This window comes from Meles meles, chromosome 8 (assembly GCF_922984935.1).
Source record: "Meles meles chromosome 8, mMelMel3.1 paternal haplotype, whole genome shotgun sequence".
Classification (NCBI taxonomy): domain Eukaryota; kingdom Metazoa; phylum Chordata; class Mammalia; order Carnivora; family Mustelidae; genus Meles; species Meles meles.
This window is the reverse complement of record NC_060073.1, coordinates 44,737,737-44,763,854: the sequence shown is the minus strand read 5'-3', so window position 1 is coordinate 44,763,854 and position 26,118 is coordinate 44,737,737. Positions and strand designations below refer to the sequence as shown.

At 52.3% G+C, this 26,118-nt stretch overlaps 1 protein-coding gene across 2 annotated transcripts in view; it reads right to left on the bottom strand.

Annotated features, from left to right (window-relative positions):
- USH1C (USH1 protein network component harmonin) overlaps positions 1–26,118 on the bottom strand; it is a 46,498-nt gene that overhangs the window by 19,706 nt on the left and 674 nt on the right. Inside the window, exons 2-15 of one of the 2 annotated variants that reach the window (XM_046017932.1) lie at positions 19,210–19,277; positions 17,620–17,763; positions 17,348–17,486; positions 13,017–13,125; positions 12,858–12,882; positions 12,601–12,658; positions 12,186–12,280; positions 10,408–10,492; positions 9,251–9,310; positions 9,032–9,088; positions 8,578–8,720; positions 7,481–7,546; positions 6,997–7,121; positions 2,758–2,807 (exon numbers count right to left, since the gene is read on the bottom strand). In XM_046017932.1, coding sequence (XP_045873888.1) covers positions 2,758–2,807; positions 6,997–7,121; positions 7,481–7,546; positions 8,578–8,720; positions 9,032–9,088; positions 9,251–9,310; positions 10,408–10,492; positions 12,186–12,280; positions 12,601–12,658; positions 12,858–12,882; positions 13,017–13,125; positions 17,348–17,486; positions 17,620–17,763; positions 19,210–19,277 — 1,224 coding nt within the window. Of the gene's footprint in view, positions 1–2,757; positions 2,808–3,858; positions 3,933–6,996; positions 7,122–7,480; positions 7,547–8,577; positions 8,721–9,031; positions 9,089–9,250; positions 9,311–10,407; positions 10,493–12,185; positions 12,281–12,600; positions 12,659–12,857; positions 12,883–13,016; positions 13,126–17,347; positions 17,487–17,619; positions 17,764–19,209; positions 19,278–26,118 lie in introns of both variants that reach the window. The other variant, XM_046017931.1, reaches the window with a different exon arrangement.

Genomic DNA, 26,118 nt, shown 5'->3' with positions numbered 1-26,118 from the left:
GCCGGAGGGAGCACCAGCCCCATCACACACAGCACAGAGGACAGAGTTCGCACTCAGGAGAGGGGACAGCAGGGAGTGTCAGCATTCTGGGGTATTTCTGTGGGGAGGAAGAAATCTGCCTGTTCACGGAGCTCACCCCCATGCTCAACAAGCCTTCCTGGGGTCTTCTCTCAGAATTCCTGAATCATCCCAGCATCGAAGGCCTGGAACGAGGAACTGAGTTTCTCAGCACCGGCCACAGAACTTTGTCCACAGCTGGAGAGGGTTGGGGGTGTAGTTCTGGACTTCTGACTGAGTCATCCTGCCTCCCCTCCTAAAGACAACCCCCAATTCCATGCACAGATAATATGCTTTGGAGGTGGTCCTCCATCTTGGGGATAGAGGTCCACCCCCAGAGAAGTCTACGAACTGCTTGAGAAAATGATTCTCATTGCTTCAGAGTCCTGCCTGGTTCCTTGCCTACCATGTTCAATAGACTCTTGGCTCGGGTGATAGATGAACCCTGCCATCATATCACAGATCAGATAATAATTCTCCCAAGAGGAGCCAAGAACATTCTGCCTAATGGCAGCTGCTAGAATAAGGGCATGACTTCCCACAGGGACCACCATGATAGGAATGGCCATTCTGTTGATTAAACAAAACAAAACAAAATAAAACACCCACCCCAACCAAAAAAAAAAAAAAAAGTTATCAGTACCAAGATTTTAGAGCCAGGGCTCCTGGATGGGGCGGGCAGATATGACAGTTTCTGACCCATTTCCAAGAAAGCAGCACCTGTTTCCTGATGCAGGAGGTTAAAATGTCCCATAGCATTGTCTACTGACCTCATACCAGCGCCCAGTATTCGGGTTACTCAGTGGCATGGGAATCCGCTTCCCCTGCGGGACAGTGGGCTCCCGCAAGTAGGGCTGGTTTGCATGATTTACTCAGGAGTCCTAGTGAAATGCTTAGAGCCATGGGTCCTTCAGGCACTGACACAGAATTGGCCTGGGGACCTTGAATGCCAGAGGGACTTACTGCCAGGTTAGGAATAAGACATGGAATCTTTATCTTTTCAAATCAGGGCAATTTTGTGCATTGATGATCATGGCTGTAGATAGCCACGTGTATTACCTGGGGACTTGGTGTTCTAGCTGCTGGGACACAAGGCGTGTCACGGGCTCTTGAGAAAGTGACAAAAGATTTTCAGAGCCAGCATGAGGGATGGGATTCTGTTGTCCTTTTAGCTGTCAGTTAAATTCATGGCAAATAATCCTTCTGGGAGGCAGATGGGGGGCGGGGTGGAAGTACTCTGGTTTCTACCTGGAAGCAAGCTTTCTCGCTTTTAGAAATGAAATGAAAACAAAAATACCAGCTGTTCAGTTATACTGAACTAATGAAGAGAGGAAAATGGGTCTCCTCTACTAACAGCAATTTCCAAGTGACGTGATTTCCTGCGGGAGGTGTGTGTGTATGTGGAGGAAATGCTCATTCTCTTACATTTGGCTGGTTATTTGTACCTGGGAAGGATTTTGCCTATCCATCTCCTTTTAATTATTTTTTCCAGTAAAATCCTGTCTGTGTGCATGTATATATGTGTGCGCGCGTGCACCGTCTTCTCTAGGTGAGTTCTAGTAGAGAGAGTGCACAGAGAAGAATTAGAAATCCAACCCAATAAGACATCCTAAGCCTAAGAGTCAGGCTGTAGGATGAAAAAGATGGTCTTCTGAGACTGGGTCCTTCCTGAGACCACGGCAGTGTGGAAAGGAATGCCCCATGGAACTCTGTCCCGAGCTGATTCGGTGTCATATGGGTCACGATTTGTGTTCCCAGCTGAAGATGTCAACTTCTGTCAGGAATCTATTATTTCAGCAGCATTGTGTTGGAGGAAGGGGGGAGAAGTTTCCTGAACATCAGGTATTCCCATTTTACAGGCAGGGAGAAGCTACATATCATCAAGGTCACCCAGCTGCCCCCACTCTGGTTTCCAGGGGAAACGACATGCCTTGAGAAAGACCCGGTCGAGCGCTAATGCCTAAATGAGTTCACCCAGATTTATGCTGATGCCTGACTTCCAAATGCCAAGTCATCTCAAATATCCAATCTACAGACATTAACAGCAGCAGTTTCATAATCAAATGTCAAAGTGATTTAGAGAAAAAAAAGGATGAGAGTTTTATGGGGCCTGGAGATGCGGTAATAAGATTTAGAGAGAAAATTCAAGGCCCAGGGACCAGAAAAATGCATTATTCTGGCACATGTGGATGCTTCCAGGAGAGCGCTGGGATTGGTGTGGCTCATCTCAACGACGCGGCGGCTCCCTGCCTGGCAGCCAGTCTCTGTCTGGCACGGCTGGTCTGGTAACCTGTGCTGTGTATACCCAACCTGATCTGCCACTGTCTGCCTGGGGCTTCTGGTCTTGGCCTCTGTTTCTCATTGGCAGAGGAACAAAGTAGAAGCTTCCTGCTATGGCCCTACCCTTGCCCTGTGCCTCCTGGGGCTGATGCTGACCCAGGCGGAGCCAGATGGTACTCGGGTGGGTCTCACCCCCCCGAATCTCCCCCCCTCACCCCACAATGCTTCTGTGACACCCCCTAGCATTTGATGTCAGCCTGATGGGGACGCATGGACAGGGTCAGCCCTCCAAGTGAACGGTCAGGCTCACACGGGTTAGAGTTCACAGGAAAAACAAAAAACAAAAAACAAGGCTTGGAAAGGCCAAACCCCACAGCAAACCCAGTGGCAAACAGCACAGCACCCAGCCTCGCGTCCTACCTTGCGGATGGTCGGGAATTTGCCATCGTAACGATAAAACCACCCAAAGGCTACGAGAACACAGAGAACAAAGAGATGAGCCGCGGTTCTGCTTGGCTAGGTCATCCCCGGGCGGCAGCCCAGGGTCGGGATCTCAGGCAGACCCAATAGCAGCAGAACCGCCCCTCGAGCTGACACACTCGGCCTCACCCGGGTCACCAAGCAGGCCCCACGCTGGCCCGAGGCAGGCCCTGATTCCCTAGGGCCCCGCCAACCTGCTTCTCCCCGGGACACTGGCTTCAGAAGTCAGTGCCAAAAAACCAGAGACAGCCCTTGTGGGGAGATGAGCTTGCCCAAATCACAACTGCAGTGTGCGAACACAGAGCCTTGCTGAAAGAGAACGGGGCGCTCCTGACGGCTCGTCCCTCCCGCCAAGGAATGGCTCAAGACAAAGGCGAGCCTGGGGCTCTGCCTAGAACTTCTGTCACACGGAACAACACTGCCTTGTCTCATGGTGCAGCCCACGTGCTCCACCGTCGATGCTGAGAGAGAAGGCAAAGACTGGGTCCGCCTCTGGGAAAGGCAGCTCAGGCGGCAGTGTGCCGATCCGCCCCCAGAAAAGCCAGATCACCAGGGCACCAGCCACTTGCTCTCCCAGGCAACAGCAGGACAGGGAAACACCTTGAACTCACGTTCCCTGGGCCAGCAGTGATCTCCTAAATAATTACCCACCCTGACCAACTGGAGTTCTAGAACAGGATGTGGAAAGACTTCTGCTGGATCAAGCTCTAACCCCTTACTTGCTGGATCTTGGGGATATCTAGGGAGTCCTGAGGGAGAGGCCAGAGCAGCAAAGGAAGGACCTGGGCTTGGGCAGTACTTAAATATCGGAACCCCTCTTTCTGTTTTTCTGGTGTGCACCAGCGAACGTTCCAGCCCAGTCACCAGTCCTGTCCTCGGGTCTTGCATGCCGTTCTTGGACTAAGCCGGCCTTGCGGGAGCTTTGCATCCACCCGTGGTCCCCACCAGCTCCTTAGGGCTTGGTGTCTGTAGGGCTAGCAGGAGGCGGCGGGCAGGGCAAGCAGAGCAGCAAGGCCAGGGAGCAAAGCGGGGGCGGCAAACCTGCTCTCCCTGCTCCTCTGTGCCTCCATCCGGGTCTTCTGCTGGCTCAAGCTCGGGCTCCACTCCCTGATCAGCTACCCGGGAAGAGAGGAGGAAGCCAGTGAACCGAGAGGGGCTTGGAAGACCAAGAGGCCAGAGGTGGTTCCCAGGAGCCTGATGACCTACGACACCCTCCTCTCCAGGAACAATGAGGTGAGGGGCAGGAACAGGGCTCAGAGGCCCAGACCAAACTGCTTTGCTCTGGGATGGTGCATGGAGTGTTTTCAACCTCAGTAGCTTTAGTTTTCCTGTCTGCAAAATGGGGGTAATGACAGGGACCTCTGATCTGACAGCCAAGTGAGAAACCTTTTGCAGAGCATTCCGCTGATGCTTGGGAAGTGAGGGACAGAGGATGGGAATATCTGAGTATTAAACACGTTTGGTGCCAAGGGCTTACAATGGAAGAACAGGTCCTCCTGGCTGCTTCTCACCACCTTGGGAACTCTGTGTCCCCAGAGGATGTCCAGAGCTACGTGGGCAGGGTTGAGGATCCAGAGGAGGTGAGGAGATGACAAAGAGTAAAGGAGAGACGTGTGGTTATTAAGACATGAATTTTGACATCGCGTGGAGAATAGCAGATCATCCATTCCAGGGGCTTCCAACCTGGACTTGGGCCTCCCTAGGACTGTGGAAGGGAGTGTATGAGTCTGCTGTGAGCTGCTTATTAATATTTCAAATCTTAATTAGAAGAACTTGCCCATTCATCTATGAAAAGGCTATAAGTTAAGTTCCTTTGCTTTTGGCCCAGTTTATGTTTACTCAACAGCGGAACATTGATGCTTTCTTACAAACAAGAGTGACTACTTAATAAAACAATAGGAAAACAAATGATTAATTAATGGTGTGATAGGAAAAACCTGAACTTCTAAACCATGGGGACTGTTGGGGGTGGGGGCTAATGGTTGGGGTCCTGGATGAGACAAAAGCCTAGTAATAATCTTATTTAAACCTCTTTATCTCCCAAGGGTGCTTCCAACTCTGGGATCCTTAACAAATCCCCTCCCTCTTGCTGGGGCTAAAGAAAGCTCTTCTGGGGGGGTCTCTTGACAACCTGTCCCGGCTCAGCAGAATGTTGGGGCTCTGCTGGGTCAGCCATGGGGAGGCAGGCCATGCCCCTGGGACAGGTGTTGGTGAGAGGAGCAGCCAGTCCCACCGACATAATTAGGATGAGCGGCTTCCTTTTCCAGGCAAGAGATGCTCCCCACTCTTTCCTGTCTGTTCAAAACTGTATGGTCCACCCCTCCCAGGCACAAACCCCCAAGTCAGATATAACCTATTGGCTAACTGGGCCCCAGAGCTGAAGAGTGGCCCAGGAGGAGGCAGCAGAGGCCTGGTCCCTGCTGGCCCAGGGTAACAGGGACAGTTCTGGCCTCCCAGGGATGGGGAGAGAGGCAGGAGCTGAGCTGGCTGGAGGCCTTCCTGCATTTCCTGACATTCCCAAATGAGATGGCATTGCTGGTGCATACAGAGTTGGATTGAAGCAGCAGCTGCCCCAGCTCAGGCAGGCAGGCTCAGGACATCAATCCCGTGCTTTGTGCATTCTCTTAGAAGACATTTATATCTTCAAGCAAATGGAATTCTTGCTCCTTTAATTCAAGAGGATTGATTTGGTTTAAGAGCACTAAATAAATAGCTAGCTAGAGAAAGTGTTTTTATTTTTTATAGTTCCTGAGAGGGTGTGTTTGCTCTGAAGCCAAGACCCAGTTTCTAGAAAGGTACTAAATTGACTGGGATTACTTACATGAGAAGCAATTAAAATCGATTTCTCTCCTTCTGAAGCTCCTGTTTCATTCATAAGAGCAAATTAGGTCCCTGACTAAAACAGATTATTCACCAGGAATTTAGCTCTGGCCACATCCTCGACTAATACCAACTATCGTGGGGGGAGGCTTATGAGAGCTTGCTTTGTCCTTCGGAGAGGAGCGGGAGATGACACCGTGCCCTACAGCCAGGAAGGAATGTGCTAGCAGATGTCTGCCCCGCACCAGGGAGGGGTGAAATGGAACCATCCAGACGCCCTGCCCAACATCTTCGTTGACTGTGTTGGCAAGATGATGTCCCTCTAGGGCTCAGGTAGGCTCCAAAGTTGGGGCCAGAGTTGTCCAGACCCCATTGCAAGATCCCGAATGGTTGCAACACAGCAGAGATGAGGAATCTTGGTCCTTAGGTATAGGTTCACCCCATCTCTAGAGGTTCCCAGGTCAGCTGAACATAATCATCTGCAGTAGAACTGGCCCTTTGTCATGTAAAGTGAGAGTAAGGCTCAGTCTGGAATCCTGGACTCCTGGATGCTATGGCCCCCAAGCTACCTTACTTCCTACCACCAGCCCACTGGAGCAGCGTGGAGCGTGAGCCCCCACTTTGCCCTGGAGGTGTGAGCTGCCCCATGAAGAGACATCCTGGCAGCTGGGGTTGACAGGTGGACCAGGGAGCAGGTGGTGGAGGCTCGCCCTGAAATTGGAGGTAAGAACCCAGGACCAATAAAGAAAGGAGGTGCAAAGTGCAGAGGGAGCTGAGGTCCCACGATGGCCTCAGTGTGGGCCTAAGAGGGGTCTCAGTCCTCTCCCCAGCTCCACCCTTGAAGGGGGGTGACCCTAGCGCACACACGGGGATGCAGGTGGCAGGAGTGCCTAATTTAGGTAAGCTCTCCCCACAGTTACCCATCAGCCTTAGAACCCCAGTGTCCTCTCCAGCATGAGCGTTTCCCCTCTTTCTGGCTACCGTTGCATCCAGCTCTGACTCACAAGGTAGGACATCAACATGTCCCCCAACAGAAATGATGATCCCATGAGCTGCTTACTTTTGCCACAGCTCTCTGCTCCCTGGTCAGCAGCCCAGGGCATGGGGAGACGTCCACCTGCCCGAGTCTCTGTCGTCGGGGAGAGCCTGGTCCCCGGGAACAATGGGACAGAGATATCCCTCCTACCCCAGGGCCCTGGCACGCGGCTGCCCCTCCATGAAGAAAATGCAGCCCGGGGAGCCATGGGCTCTTCACCCAGGGAGGCGGTGGTGAATGGAGGAAGACCTGCATCTCTGTCTAGAGACACCCCAAATGCCCGGCCCCAGAAGGAAGCCCCTCCCCCGGCATATGATACGTACACTTAGGCTTGCGAAGGGGTACTGGGTGCACTTCGGCGGTGATGGTTTTAGGTGAGAGCAGCTGTTCCTTTGAACCCCAGTCTTCTTCCCACTGCTTCTTGAACTTTTCCTCCTCTTCTATAATCCTGAAATAAGATCCCCATGCCTGTGACTGGGGTCAGGACTTTTGCAGGCCCCCCATCTGCCTATCGGGAAACCCTACACAGCCTGGGGAGAGGCCGTGTGGCTCCAACTGCGGTGAAGAAAACACAGGCCCCGGTTCTTGTATTCTCCAGCGAGTGGGAACGCCAGCCTGGGGATTACAGGACTGTGTTCTAGTTAACCCAACATGACAGGCTTTCCTAGATCTACGGAATGGCTACAAATAAAGCAGGATCCACCAGGGGACAAGAGGGCCAGGCAAACTAGGCTTGGAGGTGGCCTCTGGCCAGCCACAATCCTGACACAGACAGGTGTGTGCAGACACGTGGACCTGGGCACTCACTGTTCCATCTCCTTCCGGTATCTTTCATTCTCCTCTGCTGCCTTCTGGGCAATTTCCTTTTTCCTTCTGAAACACAAGTTCACATGGGCATGTTGGAGCCCCTGCGAGAGACGTTCACTCTTCTTGTAGCTAATTCCTGATTTGAGAAATGTTTAAATTTTTTCTTCCAGGCTCCCTTCCAAGGATGCCTGGATCAGATTTGGATGCCGGGGGAGCAGGTCCAAGAAAATCTGGGCCTTGGGCTCCGGTGTGGTTTTGTCTGGCACTGCTGAGCCGAGACTCTGCGCTGCCACGGATGGGAGGCTGATCGCAGGAGGCCACACTCCGTGTCTACCTGCGAACACTTAGATAAAGTGACTGAGGACAGGCAGGGCCTGGCTGGAACAAGGTTGTCCAGGAGGAGGGCCCCAGACCCCATATAGTCAGGACTGCTGGTCGAGGCCAGGCCAACGGGTAGAGGTATTTCCAGAGCTGATTCTCTAGGCTAATTCTGTGATGCGGAAGAGGTGACGATCCTGTCCACCTCCCTTTCCCAAATTCTTTTTACACTCCTAGGATGTATCTGGATTTGGATTTTGACAGTAGGTCTTGGTGTGTGTGTGTGTGAATTGCTCACCACTTTATTATCTCAGTCTATCATCTCAACCAACCCTGGGAAGAGTGGGCCTTCTTACTGCAGACAGCCGTGAATCCCACCCAGCTTGGCCATATGTGACTTGGTTCACAAGTGGCTTAACCTCGCTGAGTTATAAGACCGCTCAGTCTCCTCACCTGTGAAATGGGTTAATACCACCTATCTTCCAGAGCTATTGTGGGAATTAAGTAAAACATAAATACTGGCCCGGATACAATGCCAGCCCCAGAACTGATACTCAACAAATGTTAGCTACTGCTAGTAGTATCCTCATTTTCCGTACCCCTGGGTTTTGGAAGTCAGAGGCTCTCCTGAGCTACAAGGGAAGAGCTTGGTGGTCTGGAGACAAGGGATGGAGGCACCGATCACCCCTGAGCCCATGTGATGAAGGCAGGATGAAGGTGGCCCAGGACACATCGGGGGCGGGGGGTAGGGGAGGCCTGGCTGGCCACACTCCACTCACTGTCGCTCCATCTCCTGCTGCTCCTGGAGGATCTTGTTGGACTCCATTGCCAGCCGCTTCTGCATGAGAAGCTCCTGCCGCTGCAGCTCACGCTGCCGGGCCTCCTCCAGCCGCTCCCGGTCTGTCAGGAACAGTTCCCGGCCCTCGGGGAGTGAAGAGAGGCCCCCGGCTCAGTCTCCTGGGGAACCTGGGCATCCACTGCCACAGCCCCGGGGACCAGGATGCAGGTTGTCTTCTTATCACCGTGGCCTCCGTGTCAGGCACTGTGGCTCCTGGTCCTCTCTGAGCAAGCTTCTCCTGGCTGGGCAGAGTTCTCTCCCTCCACTCTGTCAGAGCTTCAGGAACGGACACCCTCTGGCCTTTTCCAGGGGGGTGTGGCCGAGATCAGGGGTCTGAATGGCTGGGGCTGGAGGTCAGGGGTTAGGGGCTCCCTACCAGGGCATTCTGGACTTACAGCTCCAGCTACAATGGAGATGGTCAGGCTGCGGCTACTCTTCAGCACGTTCACGGCCTGGTGGGGGGACAAGAGGACAGCTGGCTGAAGCCCGACAGACCAGAGCAGTCGAGGCCTCCAGGGACCACAGACAGTCTCAGACCCCATGGCAGGGCGAGGGAGAAGAGAAGTGAACGGCAGATACAATAATGGCCAGCGACCCAAGACCTTGCATCTCACCTCCTTGTGGTCCAAGTTGGAGAAGTCGATGCCATTGACTTCGACAATCTGGTCCCCTGTCTGGTGGAGAAATGGAGAGGGATCAGCGTGTTTGCACTACCTATAAACCCACTCATCCACAGGAAGGGCTTCCCCTCTTGGCCAGGGTCAGATGTTGAGCCTTCAAGTGGCTGCACCTCAATTCTTCCTGATGAACACAGCAATTAGAAAGCTCCCAGGATACCTCCACTTCATATCTTTTATTAACTGTCAAATATTATACCCTTAGAGATTCATTCCTTTGGCTTAATTTATGATATTCACTTTAAAAACTCAGTTTGTAGACATAGGAGCCTTTGGGTTTCTCATATAAGCAGAGGCTATGCTGAGCCATAATAACAATTTGTATAATAGTTAACATTTGTCAGTCCCTTACTACATGCCAGGCAGTCTGAAGCATATGTATTAATTCATTTAATCCAATGACTCTAGAGGGAAGGATATTTCCCTAGAGGAAACTGAAGCACAGAAACAGGAGTAACTTGTCCAAAGTAGAGAGAAAGGGTTCTGGCTCTGGCACCAGACCACCTAGGTTTGAATCCCGGGCCTATTACACTAGGTACATGATCATGGAAAAAGCACACACTTTCTGCAGGTCTCTGTTTCTCCATCTGTAAAGTGAAGATAATGACAGTACCTAATTCTCAGAGTTCTTATAAATTTTATTTTTCAAAAAGATTTTTTTATTTATTTATTTTGGGCAGAGAGAGAATGAGTCGGGGGAGAGGCAGAAACAGACTCCCCGCTGAGCAGCAAGGATCCCAGGACCCCAGGATTCTGACCGGAGCCAAAAGCAGATGCTTAACTGACTGAGCCACCCAGGTTCCCCAATAGTTCTTATAAATTTGTATAAATTTTAAAGGCCTTAGGACAATGTCCTACCTATTTAACACTCAGTGAATGTCAATTATTATTACTACATTTCCAAGCTCAGGATCAAAGGCTCTCAGAGCTGGAGAAGACTGTAGAAAGGTCAAATGTGAGCCTTCCCATGGGGATGGATAGGAATCCTTGGCCAGTGGCTGCTGAGAGAGGACTGTGTGGGAAGCCCTGTCTCTGTTGCTCTGCGATCATCGTCTGACCCGTCCTCCCACTGGGGCCATGCCAGGGTCACTCACCTCCAACCCCACCTCGGCAGACAAGGAGCCAGGCTTCACATTGCTGATAAAGATGCCTGGTTTCTGGACAGGCCCACTGGAAATGCTGTGGAAGAGACAGGAAATGCAGATGAGGCTCTGCTCATCCCTGCAGCATTGCTCATTCCCAGTGTCCTGTCCCCTCTTCCCGCATGTCCAGTGCTCTGACCCCTCAGGACCCAGGTCACCCATGAGGCTCAGTTACCCATGGTGCTCTGCTGTTTACCTGTCCGGCCTCATTTTCCTGAGGCAACAGCCACAAAAAACTATTTGTCATTCCCCGCTACGCAATCCCTCACCCAATATATGGCACACGCTGTTTCTTTTCTTTTTCTAGCACTTTCCTAGTCATTCCTTAAGACTCAAATGCTATCTCTTCTACAAGGTTCTCACCAAACTCCTTACTCTATCCTAAGCCTCAGCTAGTTCCTCCCTCCTCAGTACTCCCAAGATACCTCCACCAAGGATGGCATTTGTACATCATTTTCCCCTCCCCCATCTGTGGCAGCCATCACTAATCAATCGCAGCACTCTTTCCCACTAAACTTAGATACAGCCTTAGAGTTCTCAGTAGACTCTTGAACAACCTGGGTTAGAACTACATCAGTCCACTTATACGTGGATTTCTTAGAGTACAGCGCTGTAAAAGCATTTTCTTTTCCTTATGATTTTCTTAACAAGTCTCTTTTCCCTAGCTTCCTTTACTGTAAGAATATAGTATATAATATGTAAAACACAAAGTACGTGTTAAGCAACCATTTAGGTTATCAGTAAGGCTTCCCGGTCAACACTAGGCTATTAGTAGGTAAATTTGGGGGGAGTCAAAAGTTATGTCTGGATTTTGGATGGTGCCAGGGGTCAGCACCCCTGACCCCTGTGTTATTCAAGGGTCAAATGCCATACTCCAGGCAGCCACCACCGGTTGATTAGAAAGAGCCCGGGATGGGAGACGTATGTGCCTATGTCTGACGCAGAACACAGCTCCATCAGAGTCCTCGCCACTCTCTGCTGTAACTCTCCAGTGGCTGGTCTCCACATTCACTATATTCTACAGTGTAATCTCTTAGGGAGGAGGGGCTTTTTTTTTTTTTTTTAACCACTTTTATTGGCAAAAAAGTGTTGAATAAAAGTGAATGAATGGAAATAATACAAAAACCGCATGTAACGATTGCTAATGTTTGGTGGCTGCTCACCGCCTACGAGGCACTGAGCTGTTACTTTACTTCTGTCATCTCAACTCTCCTCACAACAACTGGTTTTTGTGGGTATTCTTATCCCCAATTTACAGAGGGGGAAAACTAGGCTCAGAGTAGCTAAGTGACTAGCCCGAGGTTCTAGAGCTCCTAGGTGGCGGAGCGGGGTCTGGAACAGAGATCTGTAACTGTAGCACCTGTGTGCTTAGTAAGAACATCCCACGTGGCCCGAGGCCTGTTTGCAATTCCCAGGATGCCCCTTAAGGAAGCCCACAAGGTAATAAATGACACAGGAGCTGTAACAGAGATGACAGGCTGGACAGGTTCCCTTTGCAGTGACTTGAGGGCCCACAAAAGGAACATGGCTCTGCCTTTGGGCCTCAGTTTTGTCGTCTGTACAATGGGCCTGTTAGAGCTGTCCCTCTGGACGTATAGGGCTGCTATGAACCTCAGGGAAGAAAACAGGCACCGAGAAGTGGCATCTCCTCAGAAGCAGCGGTGAGAAAGGGGAGAGATGTTAGGGGTCTCCTGGCCATGAGTGAGCTTCAGGACATGCCAGCCATCCACCTGCAGCCAAGGCCCCGGGATCCTACTAGGCTGATGAAGATCTTCTTCTCCTTGTTTTCCCGACTGCCGGGGAAGGCCAGGCTACTTCGCCCACCCTGGAGGAAGGACGGGATAAGGGTCACTGGGTGTCCACATGTGTGCAAGTGGCCTCTTGATTTCATAAAGCCCTTTAGAGCAAGCACTGCTGTCCCCCACCATGAGACTGCTCACCTCACCATTATGTCCTTGGGGGGTATGTCTGCCCCAGCTGGGCCTAGCTGAGGGCCCACCACCCACAGGGACATTCTGGATGCCCTGAGGGCCCGTCGGAAGCCCCTGGATGCACATCTCTGGGGCAAGCCCTCCCTGTGGGATCGGCTGCCCCTCCTTGAAGACAACCCCATCCAGAATGCATCGCAGGTGGCTTGGCCCTTACCCCAGATTCCGAAACAAACTGATCCACGTACTGCCATTTGAGGGGTTCATCTGGGGAGCTGGGGGCAGGGAAAGGAGAAGAGCATTATTAGATATGTCGGAGGAGCTAGACTCCAAATCCAGATCTGCCCGTTGGGAGCCTCCAGCTACCGCTGGCCTGGGACCAATGCCAGCCTGGCCGACGCCAGACCCTGCTGCCAGTGCCAGACCCCTGAGCCCGCAGGGAAGGGTCTGTCTGCAGAGGCGGGTCCTGCTCACCTCTTCACAGGAATCAGGCCGATGTCTGTGGGAGAAAGACAGGGGGGTTAAGATGGCTCCTCTGCCCTCCCTTCCTCCCCCAGGAGCTGGGGACCCCGCTGCCGACCCCACCCTAGCCCATGCCTCCATCAGCGCCCCATGCCCTCTGGCCTCACTCACGTCTCACTTTGATGGACACAGTCTTCTTGGTGCGGATGAGGTTGATGACCTCCTCGTGGGTGCAGGAAGAGATGGAGTAGCCATTGATCCGCACAATCTCATCCCCTACCTTGGCCACAGACAGAGGGAATGAGCACCGGGTTGAGGGGGCATCCGGTAGCAAGACAGGCTTGCCCCCAGAGGCTCTAAGCCTGCTCTCCCGGAAAAGGGACGATGACCATGTCTTCCCTCAGAAGAAATCTTGGCATGGTCCCTAGTACCTTGTTACTACCAACCCACTCTCCATCAGCCCGAGAGGGTCCCTTGGTAGCGACATGTCCAAGCAGTCTTTCTGGCCCATGTGGCAGATGGGAGATCCAACGGGGGAGGTGAGAGGCACAGAGGGTGGGTAACAGAGCTGAGACTAGAACTTGCGATTCTGTCCCCTGAGTCCAGTGCCCCCTTTGCCCCACTGGGTCACCATCAGGCTCTGGATCCCATGCAAAGGGCAACCCTTCGCCTAGATTCAAGCAGCTCTTCCTTGGCCTTTGTCCCACCCCACCCCAAGGAGAAGGCTCTCCTGACCTTGTTAATCACTGAAACACCATAACTGAGTCAGGGTGGGGAACTTCTATGATTCCTTACTCAAGTTTACATCACTGACACACACACGACTTCTTCCCACTCTGTGGATGCTCAGGGGACATTTTAAGTCTGCCACAGGCCTGACCTCTGAATTTCCATGCTGGGAGTAAGAAAGACTGCTGAATAAACATAGGGCTTTGGCATCAGATAACCTGGATTCAAACCCCTGCTTCTAGCTGATTCTCTTCCAGCAATTCTTTTTTTAAAAAAATTTTTATTACTCAAAAATATCTTCATTTTTTATTTAGCTTTCTGACTCTGTGCTTGTGCCTTCAACACTTTCACCACGATCTTCTGCTCTTCAATAAGGAAAGCACGCTTGATCCGCTCACAAACACACTTAGCACATGTGGAACCACCATCGGCCCTGCTGACGTGTTTTTACATTTTCGACAACCTCCTAAGACCAGCAGGTGTCAGGGCACCTGGGTGGTGCAGTTAGCAGGGGTTCAGGACAGCCTCGTTTTGCTCGAGGCTGTACTACAGAAAAGCCCACAACGATATGCCAACGCTGGCGTATTCAGAATGCCTAAGGATGCTGTGCCCAGAAGAGGAAAAAGGACCTTGGGCAAGCCCCTTGAACTTTCTGGGCCTCAATTCCTCTCATCTGTGAACTGAGAAAAGGCTCTGGTTGCTGTGAGAATTAAGTAAGCGTGTCCGTGTTAAGCCGGCCAGCCCCTGGCATAGAGTCAGGCATCAAACGGTCACTACTGTTATCAGTTGTCCGGCCGGAGCCCTAAATACTCCCGCCCTCTTCGCAGGACTTCAGACCTCATGAGATTGGAAGAGATAGGGGCTCGCGGGCCTGCAGGGTCAGCCTGGGCAGTTATCTGTGGTGAGTGCATCACCTGCTGGGCACTGCTGGGGGCCCCTCCAAGCACTCTGGCTCTGGGGATCAGTCCTGAAGCTCCTCACTTCATAACTGCGGGTCTAGAAGAACCCTCAGATATCAGCTGAAGCTGAGGCCCAGGGAAGTGATGTTTTGTGTAAAGTCACACGGCCATTAGCTGCAAAATAGGGACTGGCTCTTGGGTGTCCCTCTTCTCCAGCCTGAGATCAGCCCAAGCCAGCTGGTGGCTTCACTCACACCACATGTGCTGTCCCTTTGGGACCTGTTTTTACATGTGGGGGACACAACTTGACTCTGTGGGCTCTGGGTGCTGGGCGGGCACACAGCCTGTGAGGGGTCTGGCTAGGCCAACTCCCACAGTCTACAACATCCCTACAGTGTAATCTTCTCAGTACTCCTCAATACGACCTACTCAATACCATCTGAATGCTTCCCTTGCACACCTCAACACAGACCCCAATCTTCTCAGGGACCTGAGGACAGTGGCAAGGAACTCGAAAATGGTGCCAGAGGGAGGGGGGCTTGCTAAAGAACTCTCTAGGTTTCTGGGGACACCTCATGTGAGGAAAGCAGCTGGGCTACCTCCTCGAATCCCACTTTTTTTTTTTTTTTTTTAGATTTTATTTATTTATTTGAGACAGAAAGAACACCAAGGGAGGGGAGAGGGAGAAGCAGAATCCCCGCTGAGGAGACAGCCTGACTTAGGACTCCACCCCAGGACCCCGAGATCATGACCTGAGCTGAAGGCAGACACTTAACCAACTGAGCCACCCAGGCGCCCCTTACACCTATTTTTTATAGCAACTCTGTTTCTGTTAATCAGATGAGGAAACTGAGGCTCAGAGAACGCAAGTGGTTTGCTCGAGGTCACTGGGTTAGTAATCAGAATTGCTGGGATCTGAAGTCAGGTCTCCCTTACTGACAACAAGCGTGTCTCTTGGGCATCTGGAAGCAGAGAGGAAGGGCACCTGGCCAAGCCTGGCTGCAGATCCCAGCATCCTGTCCTCTCTGGATTCTTGCCACCTGTCACAGGTGACCTCAAGTCCCATAGGAAAAGCAGAGATTACTCTGAGCATTTTATGGCTGGGACAACCCAGGAACACAGAATCGTTCTCTAGCTCTGGAGGACAGAGAACATTATGCCGAGCAGACAGCCTACCTTCAGATAGGACACACCTGAGAAAAAAAACCAACATATCCTGTAGGTGGACCGAACAGGTCAAATCAGCAGACCTTCAGTTCTGCCAGGATGTGTCTGAACATGTCTCTCCCCTGCCTTCCAGAATCTTCTCTTGTCTTCAGATCTCAGGCATGAGATCTTCCCAGAAACATGAACCCCAGACAGGTGAATGGAGGTGGACATTTTCCCCAAGCTCCTCTGAGTGAGGTTTCCTGTCTTGTTCCTAAAGGGAACCTGTTGGGGACCCCAGTCAGAATGATTCCCACACAGCCCCTGGCTCAGGCTACACTATCAGCTTTCCTCTCGCTCTCGCTCCAGCACGGAGCCCTGCAAAAGGCCCTTTGTGCAAAGGCCACAATGAAATGACGATCTGAGGGACAGGGGCACAAAGGACAGATGAGTCCGTCAGCCCAAGAAAGAGAAGATAATTTATAAGCCTGAGAAACAGGTGGGAAGGCAAAAATGCCCCAATGTCCCCAATCATGGAGGCATCATTGAGAAATGCTTGTCCTAGAAGGAGAGCTTGCCCTGGAAAAAAAAGAGGGCCTCAGGCGATGCCAAGAGAGGAGCTCATTATGTCTTTTCTCTGGCTGTGTTTCTGGGCTGGAAAATGTGCCCCACAGGAGAGGGGTAATGAAGTGGCTGAAATTTCAGCCGCTACTGGCGAGCCGTGAGACAGGGATTTAGAACAAAGCGATGTCTGTCAGCTCCCACTTCCCACCTCCCCCTCCACAGGGTCTGAACCAGGCTTCAAGCCCCCTGAAGTCTTGGCAGCCTGATAACAAACATGCTGGCAGCTCTGGGAGGGGCTGGGAGGGCTTCTTCTATCTGGACATACAAGAACACAGCTCTGGGCTCCAGCAGGAGCGAGATCTGGAGGTTGGCCCATCTCTGCTCAGACACGGAGGTGTGGCACCCGAAAGGAGAGGCACCTGGGGTGCTCAAGAGAGATCCCTGGGCTTGGCAGTCAGGAGACCTGGGTTCAGATCCTGACTCTGCCACTTACTGGCTCCAACTCTAGTCAAGTCTCTGAGGCTCTATTAACTCCCTAAGATGGAGACAATACAGTGAGAACCAGTAGTGAGCATGTCACCCGGCACAATATAGGTGTTTATTTAATTTCCCTCTCTGCTTACTTAACAAACACATAGCACTGTGTGCTGGGCACTTCTATAAGTACTTTATAGTATGAATTCACTTATTCTTCATGATAACCTGATGAAGTAGGGAGTGTTATCATTATCCCCATTTTACAGATGAGGAAACTGAGGCATGGGGTTTAGTCATTTCATCACAGTCTCATAGCTCATGAACAGCAAAGCCAGGAGAGTCTGGCTCTGGGGATCTATGCTCTTAAACATCACACTACACTGGGAATTCTTTTTCCCTTCCAGTTAAAGGCTACCTGTTCAAAGGTCCAGGTGCCAGGATATAACTATGCTCCTCCTTTGGGAAGTAGGGGAGGGGGTGTTAAATGCAGTAGGCAGGCTCCCCGGGTGACTGAAGAAAATAGGCAATTGCCTGCAGCCTGATGTCTATGGGCCTGAGGAAAATCTGTCAGGATGTGTCAGCTTCTTCCTCCCCCAGAGTCCCAGAAAGGCAAGGTGACCACGTTCTGTGGGGAGACAGGAAGCCTGAGGCCCTGACCCCCCATTCCACTGGATTCTGCTTGCTCACCTGGAGCCCGACACTGTCTGCCTGGCCGTCTTTGATGAGGTGGGAGATGAAGAGCCCGCAGCCGAACTCGAGGCCCCCACGAACGCTGAGGCCGAGGCCTTCGGGGTGCAGACGGTCCAGACGCACCTCCTTCAGCTTCCTGCCGCAGGAGAAGTCGGTGAGGGCCCAGTGCCAGCCTGACTGCCACCACTGACCCACTCATGAGTGAGTGACCCCGTTCAACCAGGTGACCTTTCTCACCACTTCCTCTGGCCTGGCAGCACCCCCTGTACCTGGAGCGCCGGGGCGTCAGCTGGTCGTACTCCACCTGGTGTTTCAGAGGGATCAGGGGCCTGATGGCGTCAAACAGTGGTAGGCGGCTAGGTTCATTGATGACCAGCTTCAGGTCCCCCACAAGCACGGCCACATCCATGGTTCTGCAGAGACACCGGGAATACCTGGAGCTCTACCCGTGGCCATGGCCTCTGACACCCAAGGGTTCCCAGAGGCAGCAGTCCCAGGCTGGGTCCCCACCCACTGGGTGCAGTCCCTGGAAATGGAAAGAATGCTCCTGAAACGCCCAGAGGCCCTAACTCTGGGCCAGGTGCTTTGTAAGAGCCTCATTGTTTTCCAAAAACTGTCAGAGGGAAACTGGTGAGGTAGGGATTGTTAACCAGTTCTACAGATGAACTCAACCAGGATTCAAACTCAGCTCTGCCTACTTCTGAAGTCCAGGATGTCTCTAGCCAGGAAACTTCATAGGAGATGCTGATGGCCCCACTTCTGCTCCACAGTAAGCTCTGTCAAGTCTGCCCTCATAGTATCTCTCATATGACTCCTCCTTGCACCGTTCAAACCCTTAGTGTCTCTGGCCTGCCCTTCTCCAGCTGCCACCAACCTGGTCATGTTCGTCTCATATTTTCTAAGTGTAAGTCACTCTCCTCAAAACCCTTCAATGGTTCCGTATGCCCAGAAGCCACCATCCTTTCTCCTCAGCAGGCTCAGGGCCTCCATGACCTGTCTCTACGGAGCTTCTCCGGGCCTGTGGCTGGTCCTGTGTGCCTTGAGTTCTGCTCCCCCAGATTACCTGTCATTTCCCATTTACCCTCTGTGTTTTCATGTCTCTGCACTTGTAGTCATTATTGATCCCTCCGACTGGAATGTCCTCTGATATTTCCACCTGTCGACACCCTTCTTAGCCTCCAAAACCTAGCTCATGCCTTCTTGGTCCAGCCACCCTCCCCCCCCCCCCCCCCCCCCCCGCCGCCCTATGATTAGAAGCAAGACTCCTTTCTTCCTATCTGGCTTTTACTTCACCTTAGCAGTTACATTCCTGCAACTCCTATTAGAGTTCTTTGTGTTTGTAGAGTCTGTATACTCCCCCACTAGGCCACGAGTTACTGGAAGAAATAACGTAGAACTTATTCATTTCCAGATTCCGCATGGTGCCCAGCAAGTGGCAGGAGCTTAGAAAGTGTGCTGAATGAATAAAGAAGCAGGTGAATGACAACGGACGTGTGGCTGGGGCCCTCTGGCATTTATGGTTCCATCTCAGCAATCATATTCTATTGAACCTCTCTTGACAGCCTCCCCCATTGGATTATGAGCAACCTGAGGTCAGTGGCCAGGCTGACTTGTTCCCTGGTGTACCCTCAGCTCCTAGAAAAGAACCATTCTTTGAGTATAGGAGTAAATATTTGCTGAGGCAAGTGAAGGACGTGTCCGTTAGATTCCCAGGAGCATGGAGCATCCGCCTCCCTCCCAGAGCTCCCCAGAATGGGAAGGGGAGGTTCCCCTGTCTTAGAACAACCCACCCGAGGGCTCCCTATAGACAGAGATTCCCAGGGAGTCCGCAGGAGCACGACCCCCCCCCCCCCACTTACTGGTGATACATCCGTAGCACGTCATAAAGATAGTCCTTCTCCGCATCATTTTCAATCAGAAAATCCACCTAGAAAACCCAAGGGCAGAGTTCTAGTCCTAGGCCCAGCATGCCCACAGTGGACCCCAGGGAGAGGGAGGCCCCTGCCACTCCCCAGCATCCCAACAGGGCTGCGGCTGCAAGAGAAGGGCAACCAGGGGCCAGGCTGGTCCTCTGACCCCATCAGCCACATGCAGATCACCCCGATGGGGCCACGAGAGTGCCTCTGCACATCCGGATGAGGCCAGGCTGACCCTCATCCCTCGGGGCACACACCTTCATATGCACACACCTGCCCCTTCCTATGACAGTGACGCACCCCCATGACAGCAGTGTTGCTGCTCACCCTCGCGGCCATGTCTCCAGGATCTAGAGTGGCCGTGCCAGGGTCCTCCCTGGTCTGGAAGAAGCCCACTGTCTTACCTGATGGTGGCTATAGTGCCGGATAACTGCCTTCAGAAAGGATTTGGGCCATTCGCTCAGATAGCACATGCCACCCACCAGAAGTCCCCGACCGTCTTCCGTGCCTCCAGTGTTAGGGGCCACTCCACCCTGGCCTGGCCTGGTCTAGGCTGCCTTGGCCCCGACTTCTGTCCACTAGTCAGCCTCCTGGCCACTCCTTCACCTCTCCAGGCCCCTTCAGTCCCCCGCTTCCCCCCCAGGGGAGAATCAAGTTACATCATTTCAAGTTTGCTGACGTCAATGGCTGGGACTCAAAGGTCGGGGTCAGGAGCTGTTTCATTAGCACCTCGATCCCAGGGGAACTGGTGGGTCAAAGCCCCAAATTCCACCCCCAGGGCAGTGCAGTGTGAATCTCTACATACTGTAGTCTTTACTACTCTCTCTTTAGCCCACGTCTGAGAAAGAGGGTGAGAAGGGCCTCAGGCTGGGAGGGGGGTGAGGAGGCCCTGAGCTGCGCAAAGTTAGGAAAGACTCTCCAAGACGGGGCTCGGACTCCCCTTAAATGAAAGCAGCATTCAGGTGTGACAAGACAGGGTGGTCTTGCCCAAGTCTGGGACCCACTCTTCTGGGACCACTGGAACAGAGCTAAGAGGGACAGAACCAGGAGACTGTGGCAGATGTGTGCGGAGGAGTGCCGGGAAGGTGGTGAGCCAGGGCTGAGCCAAGAGGATAGAAGGAAGGCTCTGGACTAGAGCAACTGGAGTGTGTTCTCATCGGGCAGGCACTGTGCGCCTCTGCACAGCACAGTGCTGTTGAAGACCTACTGTGTGCCGGGTGCTTTACCCTGAGCACCAGGTATCAGGAGAATGGCACAAAGTGCCCTAGAGCAGGGGGTTCCTGAAGCCAGTCCTTGGACTCTCCTTGTTCGCTTGTTCAGGCCATACTCTCACTTACTGACTGCCAGCCGTGTCTGAGGAACTTGACATGAATTCTCTTTAACCTTCTAACCGCCCTCTGATGTGCATGGATATCATCACCACACCGGACAGATGAGGAAAGACAGGCCCGAGGAAGCAGCAGAGCCGAGACTCCAACTCACACCCGTAGGCTCCAAAACCTCTGCCTTTTTTCTAGCCACCACAGGGTATCCACTTACCAGATACAACTTTTTGTATGTATTTGTCTAATACACATTTATTCAGCAACTACTGTGTGCAAGACACTATGTCTTCTTTTTCTAATTAGATTTTAAAAGCTTTTCCTTTTCAGGGACCCTGGGTGGCTCAGTCAGTTTAAGCATCTGCCTTTGACTCAGGTTACGATCCGGGTTGGATCTGTAACCTAGACCCAGGTTACGACTGGGATGGAGCCCCAGTCGTTCTGCGGTTCTGCGCCCCACCCCCCACCACCCCTGCTCGTGCACGTGTGTGCGCGCTCTCTCTCTCGCACGCTCTCTCAAATAAATAAATAAAATATTTTTTAAAAAGTCTTTCCTTTTCTTGGATCTCTCCTGATATGGACACAGAAACCCTAAAGGAGCCCACCACCTACAAAGACATTATCATCTCTATCCCTCCTTCCCTGCCCACCTGTGTCTGGTCCCCTTTGTCCCGAGGCAGCCTTCTCTGGCTGATGCTTGATGGGCCCGTCTGCTCTCAGTCTGTATGGCGGGGGGACTGGGGGTTCAGGCCCCTTGTCTGGGGCACTTGAGGCAAATGCTGGGTTTAACCTTGGGTCCTATCCAGCCACATGTCCCAGCATTCCTCCATACGGACTGGCCCTTCAGGACAGCTGCACGGGTTGGGGGGAGAGCAAACCACATTCAGCTCCTGCAAATACAACTCCACGTGTGCATCCGGGGAGCGAGAACGAGAGCAAAAGCAAATTAAATAATGTTCCGATCGAGGAACATCTGCCCTCCTCAGGCTGTTCTGGGGATTAAATAGGTGAATATATATGAAGTACCTCCACAGTGCCCAGGGCTCCAAGATTTCAAGGGCTTGGAAATGTGGCTGCATCTCTTCCTTCCCCCAGGCCCACTCTGCAGCCTTCTCCGTGCTGCCCTGTGTCCCAGGAGGCTCTGCCTGGGCCCCCTGCCCTCTGACACTCAGCCAGTGATGAGAGGGCCTGAGGAGAAAGGAGATGGGGCTCTGACTCCTCAGCTGGCTGCTCCCTGCTGGATCACCTTACACACAGGGCTGAGCTTTTCGCGGCAGCCCTGGTTCTCCCCTGTTCTGCCCTCACCCCCTTCAGGAGAACCTGGCCTCCTGCTGTGACCCCAGGCCCTGTTCCACACCCTGTTGGCTCCTGTGGTTCTTAGTGGTGGTGGTGGTGGTGGGGGAATGGGCAGCATCATTTCCTCTCTGTGAGCTCTTCCTTCACCTTCCAGATACCTCAAACATCAGCTCCCCTTGTCTAGCCTTCCCTCGTGCTCCCCACAACGCCTGTCCTGTCATTCTCCGTGCCCGCGACACCACTTTGTTCCCACCTCTGCCATGCCACGCGCCAAGCTGTGTTGCACGTTTTCTCTTTACTCCCCTGTCGCCCCACTCATGTGGGTGTGGCCCAGACCCAGGCCTGTGAAGAGGGCGCAAGGGGAGGCCAACAAGCCCCTTCTCCACCTGGGTCTGCACTTCTCTGTGCCTCATTTTCCTCATCTGTAAAATGGGGCTAAAAGTACCTGTTTTATAGGAGTTCATCCTTCTCTGAGGGATTAATCATTGTTTTTCTTTTTTTTATTATTCATTGAATTAATAATCATTAAATGCTTGCCACAGTGCCACAGTGCAAATTAAGTTTTCAGTGTTTGTTTAGTTTTATTTAACTAAATGAGTGAGTGAGAACGCTGAGTGTATTCTCAGCAGCTGGCAGACCGGGGCCCCTCCATAAATGCTGGTGGGATGAATGGATCCAGCCTCACTTCCTCCCAGGCCTTCACAGCATGATTCCCGAATAGTACTGGGTATATTTGATTCTTGTTTTATTATTCTTCGTCTTTTCAAGACACTTGTGTCCTGCTAGCTAGCTCATGGCATCTGACCCAGTGCTTAGCACAGCTGAGCATACCCTCCTTCCCCTGCCTCTCCTACCTCACGTGCTGCTCCTTCTCTCCTTCTCTCCTCTAAAGGTTGGGGTGCTCTGGCTCTGTTCTGGGCCTTCTCTTCATCAGCACCACGTCCCTAAGTGACTTCATCAGTCTCGGGGCTGAACTGCCATTTATTCCTCAAGGACTCACTGAGGCTCCAGCATTGACCTCTCCCCACCATCTTCAGGCTCCCACAGCTACTGGCTTCTTAGTCACCTCTCTACTTAATGGACAAACAGGCATCTTGATCTTAAAACATTCAAGATGGAGCTCTGCCGCCTCCCCGCCTGTCCCCACCAACCTGCTCCTCCCCAAATGTAGACGCCCTCTTGATGCCTTTCTCTCCACACCCAAAGCCACCCATTAGCAGAGCCCGTCAGATCTACCTTTTCTTGGGTTCCTGGTCTGACCGCTCCTCATGCTAGTCCAAGTCCCTACCCCTGGCCTGGGCTGCTGCAGCAGCCTCCTGTCTGCGGTCCCCCTTCTGCTCCTGGTCCCCTCAGTCTGCTCTACCAGCACCTGGAACAATCCCTTTTAAATATAAAGCAGTCAGATCACTCCCCTGCTGGTTCCCATCACTCTGAGAACCCAAAGTCCTGACCAAGGCCTTCATGGCCCCGACCCCACTCTCATCCAACATCCAATACTCTTCAATCCGTATTTCCTCTCAGAAACACCATCCTATCTGCTGTCCCTAAAGCAGGGCCTTGGTACTCACTGTTCCCTCTTCTTGGAATGTTCTTCCCTATATATCCGCGTGGCTCCTTCCCTCACTTCTTTCTGAATGTCTGTTCAAATATCACCTCCTCAGAGAGACCTTCCTGACTACCATGTGGTTTCTCTCTATCCTCTCACCCCCATTTTTTTTTTCATAGCATTTGTCACTACTTGGCATTCTATGATACTTGTATTGGCTTACTTGTTAACTGTCTGTCTTCTCCACTAAGGAGCCAGGGACTTTGTTTTATTATTCAATGGTTACAGTACTGTTGGGCGTGTATTAGCAGCCCAGTCAATGTCTATTACACGTATGCATGCATGATCACAAAACACTGGAAGGCAGGGGCTCTTTCTGACCTCCTTACTTATCCCCTCTTCCCCACCCAGGTGCCTGGACTTGGGCAGGGTACACTACAGATATCCATAAATGCATGATTGCTGACCAGGCAATAAAAACTCCTTTGAGCAAATGAGTAACCAAGTTCCTGCAACGGGCAGGTGCAGTGAGCCGAGAGGAAGAGCCTTCTTTTGAAAATCTGGTTCTTCAGGGAAGAGATTAGTCTTTGATGCTCTCCTCCCTGCTCCTTGGTATTCCCACCCAAGGCTGTTGCTGGAAAGAGCATGCCAGTGTTGCCGATGTCCTTGAAAAACTGCATAAGCCCAGAGGAACAGACTCTACTCACCAGCCTGGAGCCTCCTGGCTCCTCCCCCAGGATACTCTGCAGGTATTGGCAGGTGACTGTGGACCAGATGGTTACTATAGGTCCAGAGCAGCCAATCCTTGAATTCCTATTTAGTCCTAATGGTCCAGTGAGGTAAGCACTTTGAACCTCATCTCACAGCTGAGGAAAAGAGAGCTCAGAGAGATTCAATGACTTGCCCAAGATCTCACTGGTAGTGAGTGGCCGAGCTGAGATTTGACCCCAGTTCTCCCTATAACTAACAGGTAATAGACAACAACAAGGGACATTTTTTGCGGACTCACTAAATGCCAGGGTCTATTTAAACTCCCCGCACGCATGTAGATTTCATCCAACACTCACAAGAACCTTACTAGCTAAATATTACTGTTATCCTCATTTAACAAATCAAAGAACTGAGGCTTGGAGAGGTGAATAACTTGCTCAAGGCCACATAGCATGTTCCATGACAATATGCCACTTGTCATGTCATCGCCAACAACTAAAGATTACAAACCATTCCCACGGGTAAATGTGCTCCGCAACACTAAGCAAGGGACAGCTAGGAAGCAACAGACAGGAGCTGTAAATTTCACCCAGTACGGCTGTACGCCCCATTTGTATGCTCTGCTGCTTTGTCCTCTCTCTCGGGTTGCTAGATGATCTCCAGTCTGGGAGGGCAAGGCTGCTGCTGTCTGGGAAGCAGCAGGGCACAAAGTCCAATCTGGGGCCCCAGCCTGGTGTCTGCCCCGCCTGCACACACAGGAACATTAATAGGTAATGACTCTTGTGATGAGGAAGAGCCGGGCAGTGGAAACACAGAGGCCTGAGGCCTGTTGGAGCCTGCAGGGCCTGGAGAAGAGAAACAGAGGCTAACTCCAGGGCGCTGTCAGCCACCAGGGACCCCAGAGGTAATTCTCGAAAAAGAGGCAAAGACTGGTACCCACAGGAAAAAGGCCAAAGAGGACTGGGTGTTACTTTCTGCCCAGGCGCAGGAAACTGAAATTCAAGCCTGAGTCCTGGGGGAGGGGACGGGAGGTAGTGTTCCTTCAAAGTGGGTTGCCTGAAATCTACACTCACCAAATGTCCTCAGCAGCTGAAATTTCTCTCCTCCTGTCCCTGTGCAACAGGACACACTGCTGGACAGTCTTATACTTCCCTTGATATTCGCCAGCCCCCAATCTCCTGCTGAACTTCCAGCTATCTCTTACTCTTAGAATACCCAAGGCTTCTTTTTTAGGAGGCCTCTGCTGGTATGAGCTTCCCCTTTCTACCATACCACCTTGACCCCAACACTCAGCACCCAGCCATGGTCATTGTTAGTGTGAGGTCTGCCGCCCACCTGCCCCGCCAGCAATTTGAGGGCACAGAGAGGTCTAGCACAGATTGGGCATTCAGAATACATTCATTAAATGAATGATTGGCCCCTGGTCCTTAGCTCTGGTGCCCCCACATTGGCTGGCTCCTCTGGCTCCTCTGGGCCTCTCTATGGTGAGAGAGGGGCTAAGCACCCTGACCTTGCCTACCTGAGCTCTACCCGCTCAGGCCTCAGAAGAGGTTCGGTTTGGTCTAAAGACACTGCCCCTGTGGGCAATGTGAGTCAGGGTGCTCAGTCACCTGTCCCTGAGGCAGGGCCCGTGGGTAGTTCTGGACACCCCTGGCTTCATCCTTGGGCTCTGAAGCATCCTGAGTCCTGGTGGGGAGGTCCACTGAGTCACCTCCAATGGTCCTCTCTGGCCTCAGGGCCTCAGCAGCTCCTGCACAGCTCTGGAAACAGTTCTGGAAATGCCCTGGGTGAAATCCTGTAGCGTTCAGGGAGGACCTCTGAGAATCCTGGACCATCCTTGAGGTGCCTTTTGGGACACACCAGGGGAGATGTGGCACTGCCTGAAGGATCTGGCTGACTTTCCTTATGTACTTCCTCCTTTCCTCCCTCTGCCTCCTGGACAGCACTGGTTCCTCAGCTGCTTCTCAGGCCCTAAGA